At 38.8% G+C, this 26,904-nt stretch overlaps 1 protein-coding gene across 3 annotated transcripts in view; it reads right to left on the bottom strand.

Moving 5' to 3' along the window:
• Cped1 (cadherin like and PC-esterase domain containing 1) overlaps positions 1–26,904 on the bottom strand; it is a 296,384-nt gene that overhangs the window by 8,821 nt on the left and 260,659 nt on the right. For all 3 annotated transcript variants that reach the window (XM_004643315.2, XM_023703413.1, XM_023703414.1), the window contains exons 19-22: positions 18,860–19,080; positions 18,502–18,603; positions 18,014–18,101; positions 13,921–14,067 (exon numbers count right to left, since the gene is read on the bottom strand). In XM_004643315.2, the coding sequence (XP_004643372.2) occupies positions 13,921–14,067; positions 18,014–18,101; positions 18,502–18,603; positions 18,860–19,080 (558 nt within the window). The remainder of the gene's footprint in view (positions 1–13,920; positions 14,068–18,013; positions 18,102–18,501; positions 18,604–18,859; positions 19,081–26,904) is intronic.

Raw genomic sequence — 26,904 nt, 5'->3', positions numbered from 1 at the left:
ATATAGGGTATATTAATTCATTTGAGGAAACATTCTGATAGAGTCCTATCATTTTCAGGTTTCATTGGATGGACAGAACTCCACTTGTCAAGACCGAAAAGTAGGGGAGTGTGACGATGACCAAAAGAGAGACTGGGGAATGTTCAGGAAAGAAGACAGGGAGGAAAGGAGAGAAAGTGCTGCTTATGCTGTGTTAGCTGTCTTCAGAACTGAATAGCAGACCTTGAATTCAGTTATTTTAAAGTTGGATCATCTTAGCTGTGAAACATTGTCTTCCACCAATTCTTGGGCACAACAGACCATTACTGGTGACTAATGAGATAATTCTAGGTCACATAAATTTTTCTTATATTTTTTCATGTTATGTAATGATTTACTTCCACATTTTTTAATGCTATAAGAGAAGGCAAAGACAGTAGTTCCAAAAACTGAAGGTGTTTTGTTTTGTTCTGTTTTTTGAGACAGGGTCTTGCTATGCAGTTCCGGTTGGCCAGTAATTCACCATGTAGCCCAGGCTAGCTGTGAACTCAAAGCAATTTTGCTGCCTTAGCCTCTTGATTACTGGGATTACAGGTGCGCGTCAATACTCCCAAATAAAAATGGAGTATTTGAACAAAATCACACATAATGCATTTAGGAGGTAAGTATTTTTAGTTACACTCTAAGTGAACATGATCAATTTTAGCAGTTATCTCAATAGAAAATCTGAAAAGATATACACCAAAATGTTAACGATATTGACCTTTTAGTGAAAGATTTCAGGTGATTTTAAGCATATTTTGAAACTCTTGATCTTGACTTTTTCCTTCTGGCATTATAAATATACATTACTCTATAACAATAAAAATGAAGCTACTAGCATTTTGAAGGAAAAGGATAATAGAAATTATTTTCAAACCAATGACATCTTTCTACCCCAAAGAAATGAATTGTTTTCCTATAGCTTTGTAAGTTTTGTTTTCTTGATCAGGCTCTTGAATCAGGTGACTCCTAAGAAGGGCAGTGAAATCAGCAAGTTGTGGTAAGAATCTCCACGGGTGGTAAATTAGAGCTTGGTTTGCCGCTAGCCATCAATTACTATTCCAGACCACAGGGTTGTGAGTTCTGATTATGTGCAGCTCTTTCGGCTGTTTGATTATACATCAGTTCCAAAGGTAGCTGGCTAGAGAGGTGCACGGTGGCTCCTGAAAGTCCTGTCTGCTTTAGAAGAGGTGCGCGCTCGCTCAGGATCAGTGTGCAGTCCTCTGGAAGATTACCGAAGAAAACACTCAAGTGTAAATGTAGCATGCATCCTGTGATAATATTATTCCAGAGTTCTGAAGACTCAAAGATCAGTTTTGCTTATGTAATGGAGAGTTAAGCTTTTTCTTTTGCAATTGCTTGATGGTCTGCATACTGATAATGTATAAAATAGGAAATGCAAAACTGTTGAAGCATTATTTGAATATTTAGTATGATTTCAAGATTGAGCTCAATGTTACCTTACAAGTGTTGGGTACCGCTAGTGCAAATATGTGTGACAGTCTTATACACAATTCATAAATAGGATCCAAAAATGTATACCACAGTGTATTTGCTGAAGTGTGTAGCATTCACTAAAAAAGGAATATTGACATTTTGCCAGATCTCAGTGTATGTGTGGGGGTAGACAATTTGTTTCTATTTTTAGAGCTCTCTATTGATCTCTAAGAAAGGAAGATGAGAGGATGGTGTCTCTACCAGTTTCTGAAGCCAAGCTAATGCCTCCTAAGATATTAATATTTCTGTGATGCTATTTGAGATGGACTCTTACACACTTTATTAGTGACTGGACAACATACCCTGTACCACTATACCACTTTATTTGCTTGGATTTCTTTGAAAACAATTATGTAGGAAAGAATTGAAAGTATTTTTCCTGATTCCCTTGCTAAATCTCTTATCTTAATACTGAATCCAGAAAGTTGCCAAATCTAAGAATTGTTTAAATTTTTACTGGTCAAAATATAGATAGTAAAATTTCCCCCTAATACTATTATCAAATTAAATATAGCAACACCTTAAAAACCTAGTAGTATTGCACACTGTATTACTAGCATATACAAGTTCTTTCAAGAATGAAAACTGCTTTAAGATTATAAGATGTTTCATTCCAAGATACTAGCAAATAATTATATGATGTTGTATGAGTGCTTACTATGAGACTCTCAATTGTAAAGCTGATACTTACAAATTATAATGTCTTTCTATAGTCTATGACTAATTAATTTAAACATTTAAAAAGATTCCATTGCAATACAGAACAACTTTACTAAATTCAATAGTGAAATGAAGGTGAAGAACACATCAGAAGTTTAATGAGACATAAATACATAAATACATAAGTACCACGCTTACACAAACATACACCATGTCAAAGCTGCCTTAGTTGGTTATAGTGCTATTGTAATGGTAAACAGCAGGATGCGGGAGGAGCAAGACAAATTCTACAATACTTCATAAGAAATGATGTAGGAAAATAATGAAGACCAAATGAGAAAGATGAAGAATGATAAGGGGGCTTTTAAATACTAGCCATTTATTCATCAATATAAATTGAGCCTCCATCAACCTGTAGGTGAGACATTAGTTGTCAGAACTCTGTGCTTCCTTCCTGTAACCCACTCAGTTGCTCGTGTACCAACCTCTTCTATGATAAGCCAAGTTCCTCTTAGTCACCATCATCACCGATTTTCCCACAGCTTTTTTCACAGAATGAAAATCTTGTTTTAAAAGAATCCTTGCTTCTTTCTTCTTTCCCCTACAGTCCTCTGCAGTGTGTTCAGCAAGGGAGGTAAGAGGAAACAGAAAGGGAGGCTGTGGTGGTAATAGTCATCAGCCATTGTCTACTCTGTGTGTGTGTGTGTGTGTGTGTGTGTGTGTGTGTGTGTGAATGGGGTAACGTATAAGTACTGAAGGTATGTATTCAGTAGATATTCACCATTATCTGAGGTCAGAGATTTAAATGACTAATGTCTGGCACAGAACTGCTCTGCATCACACACTCAATAGCTTTTGTTAAACTGGCAGGGTGTTCTATTCTGTATTGTTTGTACCTCGCCAAATCAGGGCTGCACATTCCTTTGGATAGAGCAAGATGAACACCACACTTTCTAGAATTTATGGCAAAATGTAGGTTAAAGGCTGAATGTAAGAATTCAGAAGTGGTGGAAAAAAAAAGAAGTTCATACTGCAGATTAAAGTGTATTTCATAAACTACTACTACTGTTCCCTAAATGTTTATGAAGAAGAGTTATAAGTGTAGCCCCAAATTATATAAATCCAGTGACCATAAATGTTGACAACCTAATACTTTAATTGCATAAGATTAAAGTAAAGAATATAGGTAAATGGAGCTAACCAAACAACAAACAGTTTCCAAAAGAGAGGGAAGGACTTCCATTTTTATTGTTTATACTTAATTTTCAAATTCACAGTGAATAAGAATCCTTGTAATCCTTTCATAATGAAAAAGCAGAAGAGAACCAGAATAAAGTGGAAGCTGTCAAATAAAATTTTAGTGTTTTTTTCCATTTAACAATATCCATCTTGTAATCTTGATACTGCCCTGTGCTGGGAAACACATCGTGTAATTCAGATATTGTCCCCACCCTCAAGAGGACTGTATAAAGACACATGACTTAAATACTTGAAGCAAGGACAGGGATGAAATGACTTCAAAGACATTGTCTAAGAGCAGCTCTGCATGAAGGGCACCAGGTTATTTCCTTGTAATGAATAGGTCTTAGTACATTCAGGAGACTTAGCATTAATTTATGGTGGACATGAGAATCTGTTTATATGGTTATTATTTCTTTGAACCTATTTGTAAAACTCAGTAGCCAGCATGACTACCCAGCTGTTATTTGAGTACCTTATTTTACATACACACTGAGGCTCTAAACTGGAGGGAAAGGAATTCACTACATTTTTAAGCCTTGGAAATTTTATGCCAATAAAAATGTTTGATACCTATATGGTCAAGAACAAACTGCCTCTTTCCTTTGATCTTGTGTGGAAATGTGCCCATTTGGGCTTGTCTCAAAATCAGAGGACCTTTTGGCTGCTAAAATCCTACTGAAATGTAAACTGGAATGTAGCTTTTCAAGAAAGCTGGTAGCAATACAAATGTGCTGCTACCTCTGGGGGCATATCAAGAATAAAAATCATTATGAAACATATGGAAAGAGTTATGCCTACCAACAAAGACAATAAGCTCTGGACATTTGTGCAAAATAGTCACTTCTGCCAAAGACAGACATTAAATGGTTTGATACAGGCAAATGCTTCTTCAAATTTAGGTGCAGAGGACTTGACCAATGATAAGAGGAATGGAGTCACTACATACTGTTAATGTACATACAAGTATAATTGTGCAAATAGTTACATTATTTTGATAATCAAGTGACATCTTTTTGCCACTTTAATCCAAGATAGCTTCTTTGACATTTTTATTTGCCTATTTTCTTCTTGTGAAGTTGCTATAAATTGACCTATATTTATCATTAAGAAATAATGAAGAACAATTGGGCTCCATAAAATGTGGTAACCTATTAAATCAGCATTGTTTTATATAATAAAATCATATTAAGTAATATGTTTCAGAACAAAGGATTTTTCCATAATGTTAAATTTATATTGTTACATGTACAAATAGGCTTTGAAGTAAGCATTATAATGTTTCAAAAGTAATTTATATTTTAATATGCTAAGCTATAGAAAACAGGCTTAATTTGGGAGTTGGATTCAAGTGCTATAAATATGTAGGCTATGTGGATGATCACATTTTTCTGTGACTCAGTGTAACAAGAACTGAAATTCTGTGCTTTGGGGTATAGGAGTTAACTTTTAGTTTTTTGTAGTTTTTATATATGTTATGAGATCTCTCTGTTTATGATGACTTTTCCCTATTTCTCCATAATTAACAACATGTGCAATTAAATATTTTAGAAGATATACAAATGGTATCAACTCAACTTGGATGGTTTTTGCCAGCAGCTTTGTTAAGATTTTCCCAACAAAGGAAAAACTGTTATAAATTACAACATGAAGGTAAAATTGCTACTTTTATAATTCAATATGTGTAAATTCAGTACTCAAAATTGATTTCACATAAATGTTTATCAAAATGAATGCTTTACCATGACAAACCATAACTAAAATAACTTCGAATTTTCCAAAAGCCAGTACAAAAAGGGCGGGCTTGATGAGCTGGATGTGTGTCAGGCAGATTACAAGCAAATCCCTTTCTTACAACCGAACTTGACCTGAATAACTCCCAAGGGCCTTCTGATGTGGTTCCAGATTCACAGAACAAAATAGGAAACAATTTTCCTGGTGCAGGTGTTCCAGAATTGTCTTCAGCTGGGTTAGAGGCACGCTCCAATTACAAGTGTGTGCATGATAATGAGCGAGCTAAAGAAGAATGGAAGTAATGGTTTTCTGAGGCTGGAATACATGAGATTGGCCAGACAAAATAGGCCAATTGGTCTCTCAAGATAGAAGTATACTATTTATTGAAGTATGTTTCATTTGGTATAGTCCGTCTGCACACTGGCATTCAATCTAAGATCCAGTCATGGAATTATGACCAATTAAAGAAATAACCCAAGAATACACAAGAAAGGAATAAAAACAAAGCAAAAAAAAGTAACAACTAGAAGTCAGACTTAATACTTCATAATTCCATTTCAAGACATCATGCAATTTTGACAGATAATAGGCAATTCTTTTATTTCACCCTCTCCTCCAAATATTTAATTACAACCATGTGAAACAAGCTATGTTTTGACTGAAAGGAGTCCAACTTTGACTGGGTCAAAGATGCAGAGGATTAGGGGACAAGACCAAAATATTTTTAAGGAATGAGTCTTGTTTTAGGGTGTCCAGATTTTCAATGAGCATATTGGCTGTCTTAAACCCATACCTCCAGTCCCCTACTCTGACAACTGGGTGTCTTTAACCCCTTGCCATAGACAGCGCTCAGCTTTGGTCTAGGAATATGTTCTGCTCTGAAGTAAGGACTGATTTTAAGGGGATACCATATTTGTTTGTACTTTCACACTAAATATTTTAAACTCAAATATTTCTCAAAGTGGCTGAATATTTCTGTCACTGAGTTTTATATGCTGTTGGAATAAGTTTTATTATTCTGATGGCATATAAGTGAAGTTCCTATCTTGCTGTAGTTACATGTACCTCATGGGTCTTAGAATCTATTTGAAGTTAACTTGCAAGTATTTGTTTCTGTCTAACTCTCTTAAATATAATTTTTAAAAAGAATAATGTACCAGAATGCCACTAGAAAATAATTTGTGAAGACCAATGTTTTCTGCTGCTGTCATCACTATATTTGATTTGCTCAGCACAACTCTGACCTTTTCAAAGAAACTTAACTGGCTGCTGTCTTCTAGGAGGTCTAAGTGAAGTTTGGGGAATCTATCTTTTAGGTGCCTGCTTCACTTTTGCTTTTCGTCTTCAGATTCATCATTAATATTTTCTTTTCTGTCTGTGTTTCTGAGTCCAGAGTCAACAGCTCAATTTTAAGAGATATTGTGTGTGTGTGGATGTGGATTCTTGACCAAACGGATTCTAAGGGACTTAATATTTACCTATTTTGCAATGGATTCTAGATGGAAACAAATCAATGAACAGATAGGCAGGTGTGTCTCCAAGTGTTTCTCCTCTCTAGGCACTTTTAACTGTAGCTCCCTCTGCTTGCTAAGTCACATTGCACAGAATGAATTGAGCCTTCTTGTCTGAGTTACTTCTTAGGGAGTGGGGATAAATAGCTTTATGTCTGTAGAGTCTTTTCCACGGAGATTCAAGGGGGAGAGAAAATAAAATGTGTGGAGTCAATCTGCCATATTTAGCCTGTATTTCATGCATGATTTTAGAACTTCTCCATGCCAGATTTCTCCAAGTGTATGTAGTCCCAGGTGTTAATGGAGAAAAGTTGTGAAAAAACAAGGACTTTATGTGGGAGCACCATTTCCTCAGCCTTTGGTCTCTAGGCCTTTGAGTATTATTTTTTTTAGGTCTTTTTTTGTGTGCAGGTCTCACTATGCAGCTTGGATTCATAGTGATCCTCTTGATTTCTGTCTCTCTAGTGCTGGGATTACAGGTGTGTGCCACCACTCCTGGACTTAGGCCTTTGATTATTAATCAGGATAGGTCAACAGGAATGAGTTCAGACATACCCATGCATTACTAAAGTACGGTTTGGGGTATATCTGTCGATGATGAACATATACACCAGTAACCTGAGGGGAAGACCCTTCCTGAATGGGGGTCCACCAGTCAACAGGCTTGCAGCTTGCACAAAATACAAAAGGGAAGAATGAAATATTTCTGTGTTTGAAAAGCTCCCATCGTTACTGATGCATTCAGATATTGGTCTCTGATTTCTCCAGCCTTCCAAACAGACTGACCTCAGTGGCCCTTCAGTGGTCGTTAAGGCTGTGAACTTGGAGTGGAACTGCATCATTAATTCCTGTTGTATGTGGCTTGCACTTTCATGGGCTGAGCAGCAACTAGTTTCTCTCACTCTTCAGAGTGCAAATGGCCATCATGAATAACTTTCCTTCCTCTGATCCTGTATGCTACCTAATACCTCTTTGTACAATCATACAGGTATTTTCTACTTATTCTATTCCTCTAGAGAATGCCAGCCAGTACAGAAGCAAGAATTTGTTTGTTGCTATGACTTTACCTGTGGTTCAAAAACATTTTGAACTCATTTGAGGGAGGAATAGAAAAGGGTTGGTGATATGGGCTAAAGTAACCTTAGAATGTTATAAGCAGAGCTTGATGAGCAAATCTGGTCAATTTCAGAAGATTAGAATAGAGATAGATGCTGTGCAAGATTTATTTATTTATTTATTTATTTATTTATTTATTTATGGTACTGGGGATCAAACTCAGGGCTTTACACTTGCCAGGCAGATGCTTATGCCACCGAGTATGACCCCAACCCTTAGAATACTGATAGAAATGTGAACAATAAAAGCCAGGTTTCTGTGGATGGGAACAAGTGTTGTTTTGGAAAATAGACTAGCAGCTGCATATATGTTACACTCTGTCCAACAACAACAACAAAAGTCTACATTTTGCAGTAGCCCCAGTTATCTGAGTGTTGGGACTACAGATGGATGTTACTGCTCCAGATTCAAGCCAGATTTAATTTACTGTAACCACTTTTGGATCACTTAAAATTATTTCACAATTCACAAAGCAGAAGTACATTCCCCAAACGACAGATCCCATTTTCACCAAGAAGGAATTTAATGTAGAAGATACTAATCAACATAGTTTATAGACAGAATCAGTGTGTTTCTGTAAAGTTGGTAGCAATCAGCCAGACATAAAGGTGTGCACAGAGCAGGAAGAAGTGAGAGGCCAGCACCTTCCCTCCATACCGACACTCTCGCTTCCAGTGCTGTGAAAGCTGAGAAGTGTAGCTGTCTCAGGGAGTCACAGCACTGGTTCAACATAAAGAGATGAACACTCTTTGTGTGTCCTTCATTAATTATCTTTCTTAAGAAAAAGATCCTGAGTTCATTGATGTCATTGCCATTTAATATATAAGGTACTCTGTTTAAACCAAGATTTTGAAAATCAAACATCTATGTTACAAAAGCCTGGAGTCAGTGAATTAATTCTCACCAGTCACTGGTCTCCAATCACTTAATAGAAAATTTTAGGATTCAGTCTAAGAAGATGGAATGAATGGTGATCATATATATCTTCCTGGAAACTCTTTCCTAGAAAACAGGCTATAGGAAAGGCAAGTAGTATATAAAGAGCCAGAAAGAGATTTTAAAGGACAGCACCATATTGGATATCTACTTCCCCTCCCCCATCACACTATTACCTTGACTAAGGCCTGATCATCCTGTCAATTAACTTCTGAAGAGCCAATGCACTCAGTCCCCAGGTTGGGTTAGGTACCCCTTCTTGGTGCAATCACAACGGCCTTTTTATATCTTCACCATGCCACCTAACACAGAGTTTCACTGCATTGATTTTTATGCTAACACTTTGTAGCAATGTCTTCAGGGCAAAAGACATGTTTTATTTATTTTTGCATCACTAGTGTTTAGCTGAAGAACTGGACTCACCAAACAAATGTGGAATGATTAAGTGGGAGAATAAACAAGGTTCAGGCAACTGAAACAGAGAACAGGGGAAAGATGTGGAAGAATATTCAACATGTAAACAGTATTTGGCAACCGGTTCATTGGGGTTGTTGGGAGGCTGAAGTTAAGTTAAGCAAAAGTTAAGGATGACTATGGTCTGTAAACGTACTGCAAGAGAGTATATCAGAGCATACCAGAGAAGAACATACTTTAAAGGAAATATTACTTCTTGGTTGGAATAATTGCCTTGGAAATGCGGAAGGCAGTGGCCGCAAGCTTAGGGCACATGTGTCAAAGCAGACTATTTGTATCATTGCAAACTCTAAAAGGCTCACCTTCACTGCTGAAAGGTCATCTCCTAGCTCATTTAGTAATAGCAGTAAAGTATTTACATACAGCAGATACTCAGAAATACCTGTTAAATAAATTGTCATTACTAATTTGTGAGAAAATAGCTATGCTAATAATTAAATTCTGGGATTTTCTAAATCAGCTAACTATATTTGCTTCATTTGTTTATTGCTCAGCAAAAGTTACAATTTCAGTTTTTAAGAAGATAAATTTAAAGTTTTTTTTTTCTTTATGGTGTTTAAGTAGTAAACTTTACATATTTAAGGAGAAAGAAAAGGTATTAATTCTAAGCCACATCATCATTTATTTAATTAAGATTCAATAATGAAAAGCATCAGTTAAGATTAAATAATAATGGAAAATAATCTCCAAAAAAGAATTGAAATTCTCTTTTTTTCTTTTCATGGTACCAGCATTAAAGGAAACTTGTTGGTCTTATTGCTGGGTCATTATGCCAGCTGGTTTTTGTTGACTGAATCAAAAGCTGCAGTTATGTTTGTAAGAATATAAAAATATACAAGTCTGTACAAGTGATTAGACTAAGAATCATGTGGCAATTGTTTGTGAATTTGCCTCTTCTGCAACTAGATTTGGGCTGATGGTACTACCGAATGCCTTCCAAGTTCTAGCTTTTAAACAGTAGATGTCGGTTGTGTAATAAAAGGTGTCATCCAAGACCTCTCTTGGGCGGCTACCTGGATTCTGTTTGTTACCCTGTGTAAACATGTTGGGAAAACAAAATTCCATTGCCATCCATAAAGAGAAACACCTGCTTTTGTAACTGGCAGGAATGTTTTAGTCAAAATTGATGCAGTGCAGTTGGGAAATTGTTTATGGATTCACAGTGACAACATATTCTCTTTCAGTAGGAAATACTCCAAGACCTTTAATCTCACCCATGGAATTAAGAGCTCACCAAATGAAACAGGTCTGTTATGTCTATTACAGATTTATAAGTACAAAGCAAACAAGAGCCATCCATGTCTTTATGGTAATGATTATATCATGTCTTAGGTAGCCTTGATTTTATTGTGGGAACAATTCAACTGGATACAAGAAATACAGCCCCCAAGCTAAGATTCTTATGATTTTAATATAACTGTCTCTCATTCTTACTATTATTTTCTGATAAACTTTTTTTTTGGCTAGGCTCAAAAGCATAGGTCAAAACTGTCTTTCAACACAAGGTATGCCCTCTACATTCTGTTGCAGAGAATGTTTTGCATTTTAGTAACCACCTTTTCCCTGGTTTGTTTCATTTGTCATCAAACCATTCTTTATATTGAGTTTTAACTTTTTATTGTAATAAACTAACAGTATTTAAGATGTTTGGTGATAGTTTAAAAAGCTTTTTAAAAATCAGTGTCACCATTAGAGTCTTACTGAGTTATCAGTGGTTCAAATTGTCCAGAGTTAAACCACAACTGTGTCAAAGCAGTGAATTACTTTAGAGACTTTATGATAAAGTGAGTCAATTGAGAAAGGTGATGCTTTCAACTCCATATTATAACTAGAAAGGTAAATGTTTCCAGAATTGTACTTTTTAGCTCAATCATAAAAATTTAAAACTGATGACCTTACTTAGGAATAACTGAGATAATTCTGGAGAGACTTATGTAGCCTGTCATCAAGATAGTATACATTAGAAATATAATTAAAAAGTACTTTGGACATGATAAATATACAAAAGTTACAACATAAAATACTCTTTCTTGGCATGATCAAATCATTATTTTGCAAATTAAGGATAGCTTTATCAGAAATATTTATAAACTAATGTTCTAGTGCTGATGTTTCAAAGAGTCTGTTCGTGGTTTTCACATTCCAGGACACTTAGTAGAAACCAGTTGACATAGTGGCAGGAGATATGTGCAATGCAATCATGTGGGAAGCCGTCCTCTGTTTTTAATTGGAGCCATACTGGAAATCATTAGAGGACGTGTCCTTTACAGACTTTCAGAACACAAAAGCTGAAAAAGAAAAGTAGACACTCCCCTGACCAAAGTACTAATTGGGGGTACATTATATAAGCATAAATAAATAAATAAATAAATAAACAAGCCTTTTCTAAAAGAGGCAAAGCATCCTTCGTCTCTGTTGTCTTTCAAGCTTCTCCATTTCCGTGTATTTGGCAACCAGCAGCCTGTTCTGTGACCAACTGTGATCCTGCATTGCCTCAGCTGCTAGGTCCCTCTTTTGTTTCTAAGTTTTGGTTTTTTATAAGTAGGATGAGTTCTTTACAGGTGGTACATTTTCTTGTGGAAGCAATTAGTAGACACAGCATCTTACAGTTTAAAATACTGTTTTGCAACAACATGACCATGCTTCAAGTTGCTTGATCCAAGCTTAAAATGTCATGTGCTCTGTGTGGCTGCTGCCTCTCATTTCTCTAAGGTGCAGTACCACTGGTTAAATAAACGAATAACATAAAACCATCAGTAAATTATACACAGGTAATGCAGTGTTAATAGCTTTAGAAATATTCATAAGAATCTGGGGAACAAGATGGGATTTGACACTGAGTTAAAGACTGAGAAGAGATTCAGAAAGAAACTTTAGGGGCCAGGGAGATGGCTCAGTGGAATAAGCGCTTCTCTGGCAAGCACAAGGGCCTGAGTTCAATCCCTGCTTCTGCCAAAAAGAAAGAAAGAAAGAAGAAAGAAAGAAAGAAAGAAAGAAAGAAAGAAAGAAAGAAAGAAAGAAAGAAAGAAAGAAACTTTAGTTGTCATCTCACCAGTCAGCCAACCACTGAAAGACTTTTGTCTAGAAAGGGAGCCAACAAAAGAAAATGGGAGCATCAGTATCTGAGAGGAAGGTAAGAAGGAGGCAGGCTACAATCTCAGGGACTGTGGCATCTCCTGAGACTAGATCTAGAGTTTCCCGGAAACCTCATATTCCAAACACTGGACAATCTATATAAGACTTTCAAAAGAGTGGACAAAATCCAATCTGGCAAACCTTGTCTCATCAAAAGAGTTGTGAGATTAAAAAGAAGGAAAGGAATTTCTATAAGCATTTTCCAAATGTGCCGTACTTTTCTTCTTTTTGAGGAATTATTTAACTTTTCTTACATCTAATGAGAAGACACTCAAGAGGCCAACTTGGAGAGCTGGACATCTCGTAGTGACTATCAAAACTGGTAGGAGACACTGTGGCTATTGATCACCTATGATGGTAGAGAGGATGAGACAGCAAGAACAAATCAATGGTGGCATTGAAAATTGATTGTATTTCCAACAAGAGCAGATAAGAATGCATGAATATTTCTGTAGACCAAATGAAAACTACAGAGTACAGCAAGGCTGGTGCCAATGTAACTGTTTTCCAAGAAGATGCCTGGAGGAGTGATGTGATTTCCAACAGGCAGATGAGGGACAGTTGGGCAAAGAAAGAATCAGCAGCAAGAAGATTGCCTCTATCAAGAGGGCTGCGATCAGAAGGCCCTAATCAGGAGTCTTTTCAAGAATCACTCTTAAGGGCTGGGGAGATGGTTCAGTAGAATAAGTGCTTGCCTGGCAAGTGCAAGGACCAGAGTTCAATCCCTGGTTCCACCAAAAAAAAAAAAAAAAAAGAATCACTCTTAAAACAAGATAACAAGATGAAGTAGCCACACTACACCTAGAAAGCATATTGGTGGCTGATGCTTGTTGTCTTTACTGTCCCTTTCCACTCTAATTTGATCCCCAAACAAATAGCAAAAAGAGCAGCAAAACAAATGGAGAAATAACAAGGAAATCCCCTGCATTCCTTCCCTTGCTTGTGAGAGTGGCAGCTCTGAGCTGGGGAAGGTGAATGAGATGTGGTTATGAAACAAGACAGGACAAATCTAGTACTAAAGTAATGCTCTTACTTGTGAAAGTGATAGGATCTTTTAAAGTTATGGGACCTCCCCAAAACTGTATTCAAATGATAGGGTGGAAATAATACACAGAGGAGTTGAAAAGACAGGAGAAAGAAGAATACAATTGTTTTAGGCTATCACTTTATGGGCTGAGCCAGTTTAATTACTGTTTACAGATAAAATCATTAGTACCCTGGTGGAAGAAAAAAATTACTCAAAATACAGGCTTTCCTGTTACTCACTGACTAAACCATTCATTAGTTCACATATTAAATAGTGCTGATCTTCAAGCTAGAGAGTTTTGTAACTTTCTTTAGGTAAGCTCTCTGATAGGAAGGCTTGGAATCTGTCAGAGAAGGTAAACTCTTTCTCAGATTGTCTTCATCCTGCAGGCATTAGAAAATGATCCTAGAGCTGTAGTGTCCACACTCACATTTTCAGTTCCTGCTTTGAGCAGAGTGATGATGAACAGAGCATTATTCTCCTGAATCATTTTTGTATGTACAAAATAAGACAGATAGTACCATTTTCAAAAATCAAAAGCTGCAAGTATCAGAGCACCAGTGTAAGTACCTCATGGAAATGACATCCACAGTTGCCCTGAAGAAACTCTTTGTATCGCCCCATCGTTATGCTGAATGTGTCCACTACTTCATAGCCATATTGCTTTGCAGTTTCCACAATAATCACATTTTCTTTCCACAAGTTTTGAACTTCACTCTGAATTACAAAGCCGAAGAAAGAGCATTTTTAAGAGGATTATTTCATGATTCAACAACTGAAGCAGAAATCATATAAATATTATTATCTTCTTGAAGAGATTGGTCATGGTGTGAAAATGAAGAATTTCACTTGAATCTCCTGGATACATTCTAACTTTTTGAAAATTCAAAACAACAATGCAACTATGAGTATATATAAAATGGCAATCCATAAATGCCTATAGAGATACATATTTCTGAACTTTCTTGAGGAGTTATATTTATTGTCCACAATAAAGATATCAAATTCTCAGCTTGAAAGCCAATATTTTTTTTATTCCCTAAAGGGAATGAAAAGGGGCCCGGGAGATGGCTCAGTAGAATAAGTGCTTCCCTGGCAAGGGCAAGGGTCTGAGTTCAATCCCCGTTCTGCCGAGAGAGAGAGAGAGAGAGAGAGAGAGAGAGAGAGAGAGAGAGAGAGAGAGAATAAAAAATGGTATGAAAAAACCCATTAGAAATGATGTAGAACTTCACCAAACAAAACAATAGGAATTTTTCTAGGGTTGCTGTATTGCATAATGGAAAACCAACATTTGTGAATCACAAGTGCTAGCTCCATTTATATCCTGATTCATTTAGCTGCTTGAATATGAACTGGAAACTGCTTGGTGCTTAGTTTTTTTTGCCAAGGGACAGTGTTATAAGGATAAATAAACTGTAGTGCATGCTCTTAGGACAGCATTTTCTAGAAAGAGGAACAGATATATCAAGAGCTAGCAACTCCTTTCTGTTAGAAGAGAGCATGCCAAGTCTGAGCTGACAGAAGTGGCTCTGTCCAGAGAAAGCACAAGCTAAATGTAGGACTTTGAGCTCCGGAACAGTATAGAGCAAGGCCTTCTGGTCAGAAGAGCATGATGCCATGCCCTTGGGAGCGGCTGCATCGTGGAAGCTTTAGCAGCTGCTGCTGTGGATCACTTTCTTCCCTCCGCTCCCCTCCTTGTCCTGGCCTTGGATGGAGCACAGCAAGAGTGCTAGTTTTGGTGCACTCTGTGGAGAAGGGTAAGTTGTGGAGGGGATCTGCAATGTCCACCCAAAGCCTAGTGTGCAAAAAAGAGGCTGTAGAAGGTGATTGGATCTCGGGGGAGATTAACCCATGGGAGTCCACACTAAATGTGCTTGCTATTTTTGAGAGGCATAGCTGAGTCAGAAAAGGCAGGTCATTGAGTTGTGACCTGGGAGGCTATATCGCTGCCCCCTTCTTTCTCTGCTTCCTGGCTACCCTGTCATGGGCAGTTCTCCTCTATGCAGTAGGCCATGCCACCTGCCTTGGCGCCTTGGAGCCAGCCCACTACAGACTGAAACCTTAGCATCAAGCAAAATGAACTTTTCTGCCTTAAAGTTGTGGGGTTTGAGTATTTTGTCCTAGTGACAAAGAAAGTAACTGAGACAGCGGGGCTAACTTCATGACCTAGAAAAAGTATTCTTCAAAACTTACCTGCAGTCTGAGACTCTTCCTACCCATTTTGTCCTTCTTCCTATTTGGCATCATAAACATTGCAGTCAAACACAGTTCTTAACACATGCTAGGTGGACAAATGAGATCAGGTACAGGGCTGAGTGACACACCCTGGACATCATGGTCTAAAATGCCAACTGGCTCTTACATACCCTTCCCAGTCCTTCCCCCACTGTAGTCTCTCATTGTTGATTTGGGGGAACCCAAACTGACACAGGGACGAAAACTGTACTCCCATTTCTCTTCTAAAGGGCAAGTTCAATTTTTCATTTTTTCAGGTTAAAAAAGCAGATAACTTGCATTTGTTAAATTTCCAACTGTTACAGTTGAGCAGAAGCAGTACAAATACATGCAATTTTCTGTCTTCTTCACTGTGCTTACATGCTTATTCTTATAGGACACTCAAAGAAAAGTGTTGCCTTCAAAATAATAGCAGTGAAAAGAAAAGACTCAAACAAATCAATCTGTAGGGAAACAGACATGCCAATTTGCTCAGGGCCTCCAAAATGATATGAAAAATGAAATTCATACATTTAATAATGTGCATAAGACTGCTTCTTTTCAATTTATAAGTATTTTCTCAATTTTAATGTTCTTAGTTATGGTAGGTATGTAGAACTTTAAGAAGTTTCTAGAGAAAGATCAGTTCTATGGGAAACAGAAATCGGGAAGTGAGTGGTGAGCAGAGCAGTGTTCTTGGGATGAACTTGTGTAAAGGAGCAAAGTGCAAACTGTGTAGAGGAAGAACCTGACTTGTAATGTAGTAGCAGCAGAGGTGGCCCTTAAATCCACCTAGAATTCTAGGGCTGGGATGACCCTTCCTGAGGAGTATTCTAAAATATGAAGAGTATCTGGATGTTATGGTGAGTGGGTTGGAATAAGTGGCTTCAAGCTGAGGCAACAGCAACTGCACAGGCCCTGAGGTGCACTTAGTGTGCTTGAGAAGTGACTGCTCAGCGAGCTCATGTGTGTGCATGTGTGTATGTGATTTTATAGCATGGAGCAGAAGTCAGCAGAAGAGGGGAGAGTGGCCATGTAGGCTGAGGAATATGTTCTGTGCCCACTTGAATTTGTCACTTTCTGCTTCCACCCACATTGTTTGTCCTCCTCTCCCCCTTCATCTTCACCTCATTTGCAAAGAACAGGGAGGACTAGCTGAGGTAGTGGGCCTCGTCTGTATGACAGGACTGGCATAGAGCATGTGCTTAGAAAGCACTTGCTGAAAGAAGAAGAGTGCATGGTCAGTATTTTAAATATGAGCAGGGAGAAAGGTGCTGCAAAGAGCCGTAAGCAAAAGAAGCATAATGATGCTACCAGTCTTCACATCGGAATTAAAATCCTGATGGATGCTTTCCAAATCTCATAACATCTCCAACTCATAATCTGTAGCAAGAAATACCGCTAGAACTGCCTCCTGATCCAGTTATCTTCAACTTCTCAGCTACTCCAGATGTTAAAGGACAACTCACTTTAAGTGATCTTTAACCTTTGCTGCTGCTGGAATGCTGAAGGGGAGGCTTTACATAGACCACTTTCTACAGGTGCTCTTGTTTTTACATCATAAAAGACTTGGCATTCAGGCAGATAAAGTCTAGAGAAAGGAGAGGGGGATCCTGTGTTTGGGGCTGGGAAAAGCTAAGAGCACTCAACACAGACACAAAAATAAATCTTAAGGTCCTTCCATATTAAATGGCCAGTCTCCTGCCAGCCCAGTTCCTGGCGCTCCCCTGAAGCGCAACTCTGAGGCCCTGGCAGTCCTTGGCATGTTCACACACTGCTCACACAGAGCAGGAGCAGCTGGGTCTGGCTTCTGGACGCTGGAGGCCTCTGTGAGTGCTAAGTTATATTTACTACCTTTTTAAAATATCAATCAGAACCCAAGGTTTTCAGTTATGAATGATCAATTAGACGAAAGAAGATAACATTTCAAAGATAAGTATTTTTAAAAAAGTATTTATCTTCTAAAGTGTCATCTTTTCCCCCAAAACTCACCAGGATTAACAGTTTCATTTTGTGGTTTCAATACAGCCTTGAGAGACACCTGAAACACTGGTGGAGCACACGATACGCAATCCCTCTCATCTATGCCTCCATTCTTTATTTTGCATAGTTGACACTCCTTTCTTATTTTGTGTTGTGTACAAGCCACTGGTAGGCAATGGTCTCTCTTAGGTATAACCATAACTGGGTTGAAATCATAACCTCCAAGTATGTGGTCACTTCTGGTTTTTATGCAAATTGGTGAATATTATATAGTGTCTTTTTCTTTCCTTTCTTTCTTCTTCTTCTTTTTTTTTTTGTGGAACTGGGGATTGAACTTAAGCCATTGCGCTTGCCAGGGAAGGACTTATTCTACTGAGCCATCTCCCCTGCCCCTATAGTGGCATTTACCAGCGGAGATCTATACAGGGACCACGAGATTCTCTTGGCCTAAAAGTGATGAGCTTACCTGTGTTAAGAAATGCACTCCATCCACTGGCAAGTGAAATCCAATTCCCAAAGTTTTGATGATCACTAGGATATTTAGTAAATTTTCCCTGAATGAAATAATCAAAATTCTAAAGTCACAAACTTCACTTATATTATAGATGTTTAATTACGTAAACAAATTCAATCTAATTCTCTCAGAATGTGATAAATGGCATAGAGGACTAAATTTCTATTCTGCAGATTTGACATGCATTAAGGCTATTTCTGTGGATAGGGTTTTTGTCAGTGGTCATAATTTGATCTACACTGAATTTAAAATTAGATACTGAGAGCCTGTTTGTGACTGATCATAAAAGTAAATTTTGAAATATTTTAAACTAGGCTTTAAGTCCTTAAATTTAAATTACAAAACTTTCATTAAACAAAATCTGGATCAAACTCAGGCATATCAATACTATCTTTACAAAATTGAGAATATTCATGACAATCATTATTGCATAAGTTTACCTTTTCAAAACCTTGTGAATAATTTGTAGGTGATTGGAATTAAGCCATTGAACACCACCAACAACCAATACTGTCTGGCCAGTGTTCTCTAGTGGACGTGATCTGAAATCCAGAAAGAAAAACAGCACATGTTGCTTTAAGACAGATGGTAAACATTTTAACCGCATGGCTTCACATTTCACTGAACCGTGTCTGGTTTCCTGATCATAGGACCTCCTTGTCATTTGTAACTCATTTTCAGCCACATTATAGGGTATCTAAGCATCTTGGCGCATTGGGTACACGGTGAGCAATTATAGCTGCTAGTAAAACATCAGTATGTTGTGGCATCACGCCATTCATAGTAGTTGCATTGTACCTCTGCAAGAGATGCTCAAGTGCTTTCTCGAATGTTGGTCTCAGGGAAGAGCTCAGCCAGAACTGGGGATAGTAGGAGTAACTGATCAGAGTCTTGCCACTGTTGACATTAGGGTACAGTTTAGTACCATGCAACTTCTGCCATTCCTGCAAGGTTTCATTCACTCTTTCGATCAGGTAGTACATGATCCCTCTGTTGGTGGAATCGCCAATGAAAATAATCTATAAATTAAAGAAAAGCATTTTGTTTCCAAATCTTATATTTATTTGGTATATGAGTTATTAAAATACCTAATTTTTGAACACTCATATTATTATATGTTAGTTGAAAAGATAGCCCATGAAGCTTAGAAATAACACTCATTGTATTCTGCGCCCCAATTTGTTCATTTTCCTTTCTTTTGTATTGGAGTAATAACATCATCTATTAACCCACTAACTAGTACATAAAGCTTTTCATGTTATTTTCAATTTCTCTGTTTTCCTTATGCTCATTACTTTCTCTTCGAATCAGCAGGTAAGTCTTATGGATTTAAAAAGCCATGAAATAGCTTATGAAAGATATGGGAACTGAGAATCCATAGAGATATGTCCTGGAGGAAATATTACTTGAAAAAAGAAACAGAGGTTCAGAATCTGGTTTTCCTCCCAGCCCAGGCTGCACACCATGGTGCTGTTTGCTCTCCATCCCTGCGTCCCAGCCCCACCGTGGAGCCCTGTTCAGGCTCTCCCTGCCTTGATCTTTCACTCACTCCTCTCAGGCTTTCCCAGTGATAACTCCTTCTTGCATGATGACTCTCTTCTAATTCACCCAATACACTGTATTGCTGGGTTAAATTTTCAAGTATCTAGTTCTAACCATCTTATTTGTATGCTCAAATTCTTTATTTGTGCCCCATTTTCTATAGAATCAAGTTGGAATTACATAGGTTCCAGTAATATTCACTAAATTTTCATTGTATATCAGGCTTTCTGTTATAGAGATTGCCACAGCTAAAGAATGAGACTCAGGAAGACTGAAGTCATAAATCTAAGAAATAATGAACACAAAACTCAAACCCAGTTCTTTGGCTTCCAGTGCGGGGTCAACGGCCCATCCTCTCAGTATAACTCCTCAAGTAAGCATGACAGACTCCTACTTTTTCACTGACCATGATTTGCCCTCAAGAAAGAACATCTGTTTTTCTTTGTTTTAATCCATCTGCCTTGAAAATTTCTCCCTCTGCAAATTCCACCTGTCAACCCCTAGACCCAACACAAATGGCATTTCCACCACCAAGACTGCTCTAATGACCCTAGCCAGAATCACCTTCTTTGTCCTCTGTGATTCCATACTATATTTTTATTTCCATCATAGATTTCATCAAAGCCTACATGAAATGATGACCATTTCAGTTTGTGTCTTTTTTCTGATAGCTTATCAAGAAGTATTTGCGATCTGAGTCAAGTTCTGATTTTAATTTTCCTCACGGTCCCATTAATGCACTTTAAAAACATTTAGTGAATTGAAAGTAAAAGAGCCTCTGGCCATAGACAATCTCTTTGAATACCTTTTGATGAGATTTAATGTGCTCCCCATTTCCCCCCCAATTTCTTTTCCATTAGTCGCATACCTATTTTCTGCTCATTCCAACAGTAGACATTACCATCATTTCCCAGTCACTTGTGCATTTGTCCATGCACATGAATTTAGCGAGAGTTTGCAACATCTTAATCTTTTCAGGAAGTGCAATGAAGTGACTGAGTTAATCTCCACTTTGCCTTCAGGTGCAATATTACTTGCATACATATGGCCCACCTCTAACGACTAACAAGTGAAGGCCACCAGTGATCTTCTCAATCATGTTCCATTTGGGACTGTAAATTTCATTAGACTAAGATAATTTGTGAAATAAGGTTTTTTTCTCACTGGATTTGACCTGTAACTTTTTATGGTCTAAACTACTGAATTTTCCTCTTTTTTTTGGCCAAACCAGGGATTGAATTCAGGCCCTTGTGCTTGCCAGGGAAGCACTTATTCCCCTGCGCCATCTCCCTGGCCCCTAAATTACTGAATTTTAAAGAAAGATTTTGAATCAGGAAGGCTCTTGGCTTTAGGTACCAGTGAATGTTCAACTCCATTTGTATTAATGTTTTAGGGCTACCACAACACAGTACTGTAGTACTGTGCATTCAACAATGGAAGCTTATTTCCTCACATTACAGGAGATGAAAAATCTAGCATCAGAGGGTAGGCAGGGATGGCTCCTTTCTAGGGCCTTTTTGCCTTATAAGTGTCTGTCTTCTCCGTGTCTTCACATGGTGTTTCCTCAGTGTGGGTCTGTGTCCTAATCCTACCTTTCATGAAAACCCTAGTCATATTGGCTTGGGAAGACCCCGTTTTACCTTTTTGCCTCTTCAAGGGCCATCTCTCTCTAAACATTGTCACTTTCTGATGTGCTCTCTGAGGTACTGCAGGTTAGAAGATTAACATGTTTGGTGGAGAGTATGTAATTCAGCTCACGACCCTGATAAAGGACTTTTGAGACCTAGCTTCTAAATTAAATTACCACTATGGGGTTTTCTTGTAGTTTCTTCTCTGTATCAAATTGCAATCCTTGCCAGCTGCCACAGTGGTTACTAGATACCTTTAGAGATACAGAGGTTTAGAAAAAGCAAAGTAGTTACTGAGAGAAAAAGCCACTTCTAGATTTCCAGCCCTTTTTTAATGTGGCCATGCATAAAGGAGAGCAGAGGCAAACTGGCCCTGTCCAAGGAATGCCTTGCCTTTTTTTGGTGGAACTGGGGATTGAACTCAGGCCCTTGCGCTTGCCAAGGAAATGCTTATTCTACTGAGCCGTCTCCCCAGCCTGGAAGGGCTTCTTAAAAACCCAATAATCTTAGACAAATCATGTGTCTTCTTCAAGATTTCATTTCCTTGTGTGTGAAATGGAGGAAACAAGAGCCCTATCTCAGAGTACTTAAATTTTGAGATAACAAAGCATTTAAATATTTATCCTGGAACACAGCAAGCACACTAGTGCAAGATAGCAGCAAGACCCAGGATAGGCAAGACTCATCTTGCCTTGTAGTGCTCCGTGAAGTGCTTTAAATTCAGCAGCTCATTTAGAGAAAACATCACAGAAAACAGTAATTGCCTGAGTCACAGAAGTCTCCTTCCTCCGTACCAGCCCTGCAGCTTGCCTCCACTAGGAGCTGGCGAGGTATTGCAGAAGCCAGAGTTCTGGATGGAGGATGTTAGGAAACTTCACCATAAGCAGCCAAGCACTCTCAAAACAGGTGCCTGGAGCCTCTAGGGAGAATTTGGAACTAGCAAGGACTACAGGAGCTAAAGAAGGAAGTAGTACCACAATCCTCTGTAAAACATGTTGCTATAAATTGTGAACATTCTACATAGCACTTTTTGAATTAATAGACAGAACATTTTCTGGACGATCATTTTATCCTATTACCTTTTTATTCATCAAAGGTAGAAATGATAAAGCAAAATTAAAATGAAAATGTCGTAATTTTAGTACTGATTCCTTTTCCAGTGAGGCAGTTTTTATAAGAAGTTAACTAGTAGGGCTGGGGAGGTGGCTCAGTAGAATAAGTGCTTGCCTGGCTAGTACAAGGGCCTGAGTTCAATCCTCAGTTCTGGAAAAAAAAAAAAGAAGAAGAAGTTAACTAGTAATTTAGTAATTCTAACTAAATGATTCTTACCTTCAAAATGTCAGCTCTTCTAAGTGCTCAACATAGTTGAGAAACAATACTATGAATTAAAGAGTGGTTCTTTTCTGTTACATGATCACATCTAGCCTTTATGTCTTTCAAAGCACTCTGATTTGCTAAATTTAAAAAGGAAATATGCAGATTGTTTTAAAACCCCAGGCACAGAGACTGGGGTTGAATCCTCAGCCTTCCACGCTGGCCTTGCTCCCAGGGCATATTGAGATGGCTACTGAGACTGGGTGTAATCCCAGCACTTAGGGGGCTGAAAGCAGGAGGATCACTATGAGTCTGATCTGTGTAGTGAGACCTTGTAGACCCTGTACTAAATACATAAAAATGAGAACATTAAGTATAATAGTAAGAAACAGAGAGGTTGACTCTGTGAATATGGGGAGAGGTTAAGGTAAAGAAGCATGGGGAGAGAGAAAAGAAAAAGAAAAATGACTGAGGCGAGGGGTCAGGGAGATAGCTCAGGGGCATAAGTGCCTACCTGGCAAGCGCAAGATCCTGAGTTTGATCCCCAGTACCAAAACAAAAGATCAAGATGAAATATGTACATGTACCATTTCCCCAAGATGAATTAATTATTATGTATCATAAGCATATAGTAATAAAATGTGAAATACCAATAGCCAGTATTTATAAAAATAATCAACTTTGTGTGATTAAAAAAATAACTAGTTTCCCCCCTACCAAAAGCAAAAATATTTTAAGAACCAACTCATGTCATGAAGTCATACAAATAAATGACCTAGTATACTGTTAGGCATTAGGACTTTTGTGTTTTTGTGGATTGTTGAACCTTTGATGGCCAGAATACTTTTACCAGAAACTAAAGTAGGTTCTCACTGGACAGACAGATGGGTTGAAACTTTGCTGTTGGGTCTGTAAGTTGGTGCTTTTTAGGAAATTCACTTCTAGGAATTATTTAAGGGTGTTCCTTAAAATATATTTTAAAAGCAAATGGTTGATTTTATCTCTTTTCATAATATAATATGAAAATATTGTGATGTGGGTGATTTCACAATAACTTGTAAAAACCTAATCACAATCACAATATAAATAAAGGTTAGAGTTTTGTAAGTGGTGCCTCGGTGCACAAACTTAATTCTTTCCACAACTCTATGCACAAACTTGATTAGCGGAGAACTCAATCAAATTCAATGGCCAGCTTCAGTGCTGACCTCATGGGAAATTTGACTGAGTTCCCATCCAATGTAGTTTGCAACCAGAATTGTGGAAAAAATTAAGATTGTGAACCAGAGGACCACCGTATATGTATGTGTAGAATGGGTTCTGGGAAGATAATAACAATATGAAATGGTGTCTTCTTGAGACAGTTTCACTGTGCAGTTCAGGCTGTTCTTGAACTCAATTTGTAGCCCAGGCTGGCCTTGAGCTTGCAGTGATCCTCCTGCCTCGGCCTCCCAACTGCTGTGATTACAGGTGTGTACCACCACACCTGCTCTGGTGGTCTGGAAAAAACTTTTTTTAAAAGCTTGTTTGAAATGGTGCAATATGATTTCATTATTTTTATTTCCAGTATCTCAGCACCACAGTTCTCTCTATTAGGTGAACTAAGGTAAATGCTATTACGAATAGAGTCAAAAATATGTAATTTCTCAAACAAATGTGAAGTTTTCTTTTAAAAAAATACAGCAGCCACACAGTTCCAGGAAGCTACTGGGCAATGCAAGCATGGAGTTTGTTCAGGGACCCGGAGTGACTAGACTGTGACTCCTCACATTATGGCTTCTGAGCAGGGTGTTTGTGGAGGGAAGGAGGGGAGAGCAGGCTGAGAGTTCTCTGAGGACCCCATAAACTGGCACATCAGCGCCCCCATTTTATTGGTTATAACTCAGTCACTTAGCCACACACTGAACTCCAAGGGAATCTGAGAAATAATGGTAAGCTGCCTGCCAGGAAGTAGAATTGTATTTTTTTTTTGGCGGAACCAGGGATGGAACTCAGGCCCTTGTGCTTGCCAGGGAAGTGCTTATTGCACTGAGCCATCTCCCCAGTCCCAGGAAATAGAATTGAATTTGACGAACATTTAACTAGTCTCCACAACATTCTCATGCATTCATGTGTGAAGGATCTAGTGTTTCTAGGGGCAAAAGCTAGATCTTCAATTTTGGATTTTTTTCTCTTGTGAATTGGCAAAAGTGAAAAGTATGGGAAGGACTGAATTTATAATCTATTGTTGGGAGCAGATGGAGCTGAAATTGGTCCTATGTGGGGGTGGGGCAGCGCAGCATGAGGCCTCATTGCTTCTGTAGACAGGCCACCTCGGTCTTGAGGAAAGCATGCTGCCTGGGCATTGCGGGCCATTTGTTGTTGGGCAACCTTGTGTGTCACATGCTACTAACTTTGCAAAGGTATAAATAAATGGCCATATTGTTGCAGGGCGGGGGGTCACCTCACCAACTAGGCAGACAAGTCACCACCTTACCCAGCTCTTGTCTTCTTGTCTACGATTTCCTCATTCCTGCTGCCCTTTCTTGCTGGGTAGGATGGATCACACTGAGATCAAAGGATTCTTACATTTGATGCCTCACAAGGGCAAGAAACAGACTCACTAGGGCCAGAGAGACAAAGGAGCATAAAGGAAGAAACAGGTTTGAGAGAAGCCAGACAGGAAAAAGTTAGATTGAATTAAAAGTGGGACAAACAAAGTTTCAAGAATCATAGATGTTTATAGACATATGCAAAAATGCTTGTTATCTTCTTGGTTCCTATATTTGTGCTACTTTCTAAGGCCACCACAAAGGACTTAGCATGGAGCACTGTTTTAAAATCAAGACCCAAGTGGGACAAGGAGGGTAGAGCACAGTACAGCAGGTGGAGTCTAACCCCTCTAGACAAAAAACCAACAAGTTTTTTTTAAGTTGCCAGAAGTTGGTTCCAAGCAGCATGGGGCCACCAGGGGGAGGGGCACAAACTGGGCTCAGGGAGGGCCCCCATGTTCCTACCCTAGGCAGACCCAGCTGGGATTCCCCAGCCACTAAGCACCTGCGTGCCAGGTCCAGCCACAGAAGTGGGCATGAGCTGACAACAACAGGTCTGAGTGCCTGGTGCTAAGTAGGAGGGTTGCGACTATGGCTCGCCTTGGCCTTGGCCTTGGCTATGCACATCGCTATTAGGCTCAAGATAGCACGAGTCTCAGCAAAGACAAAACATTCAGTGGCTGTGTAGTACCCTTGACTGTTGGGGAGGGAAATGTGAGTGAGAGAGCCTATTCCTAGTGGCACCAATGTCATCGATGTTGATTAAACCCAAATCATTGCTCAAATCATACCAGATACTCCTGTTGTTCAATTGGTCATTTTCCCCTCGGCAAATATTGGAAAATTTATAAATTAGGTTAAACAATTCAAGGGTCTTGGAACTCCTAACACCTATTGGGTTGAACAGATTAAACAAAATCGCCCCTGACATGGAGCTGACTATTGGAGAAAGTGTAAAGGGCTACTAGACACAGGTGCAGATTTTTCAGTTATTGCTCAGCACCATTGGCCTGAAGCATGCCTCTGGATGTGGCCACTACAGATTTAGAAGGTGTGGATAAGGTTTCTTACCCTAGCAGAAGTGCTCAGTTCCTGACTTGGAGAGATGCTGAAGGCCGTCCTAGACACTTCTCTTCTTATGTCCTCCCCCATATACTGGGCAATCTGTGGGGTCATGACATGCTACAGGGTATGGGAGTGTTTGGGGCCAGTCCAAACTCCCTGGTGATTCACTGGTGTTGCAGCAAGGTTTCCTTCCCACTCCAGGGTTTGGTAAAAATAAGGAAGAAAAGAACCAGCTAGCAGCTGACCCAGCCCCGAGGCCAAGGCTGCAGGGTAACAGCGGCAACGGGAGGCACAGCCTCCAGACAAAGAGGGTTCCTGGTTTTTCTGGGTGTCATCCACGATGATTATGCAGGGAAACCTGAGTTACAGTTCAGTCTAATCAGAACACCGTTCGGGTTGCTCCAGACCCATCCCACACAGTTAGTTATTCTTTCCTTGGTAAAATTTTTTAAATTATTAGAAAAAGATTTGAGTTAAAAGATAAGGATTTGTTGATTAAAGGAAACATATTATAAAGGGCTTTTCAAATGCAAGTGTGGATGGCCTCCAGGTAGCACAGCTACAGAGGTGCTGGGTTGCCTGCTGCATGGCCCATTTCCTCAGGAATGGAGGTCGGCCTGGGACAGGAGGTGGAGCGGCTCTCCATCTCCTTTGCAATGGTCAGTGGAGGGAGACCTTTGCATTTTCCACTTATGGTGATTGGACTGGGAGGTTCTTGTATACTGACACCAGTGAACTAAGCAACTGCACTGAAGATGGCAAT

This window comes from Octodon degus, unplaced genomic scaffold (assembly GCF_000260255.1).
Source record: "Octodon degus isolate 3935 unplaced genomic scaffold, OctDeg1.0 scaffold00170, whole genome shotgun sequence".
Taxonomy (NCBI): domain Eukaryota; kingdom Metazoa; phylum Chordata; class Mammalia; order Rodentia; family Octodontidae; genus Octodon; species Octodon degus.
This window is presented reverse-complemented; position numbering and strand designations above follow the sequence as displayed.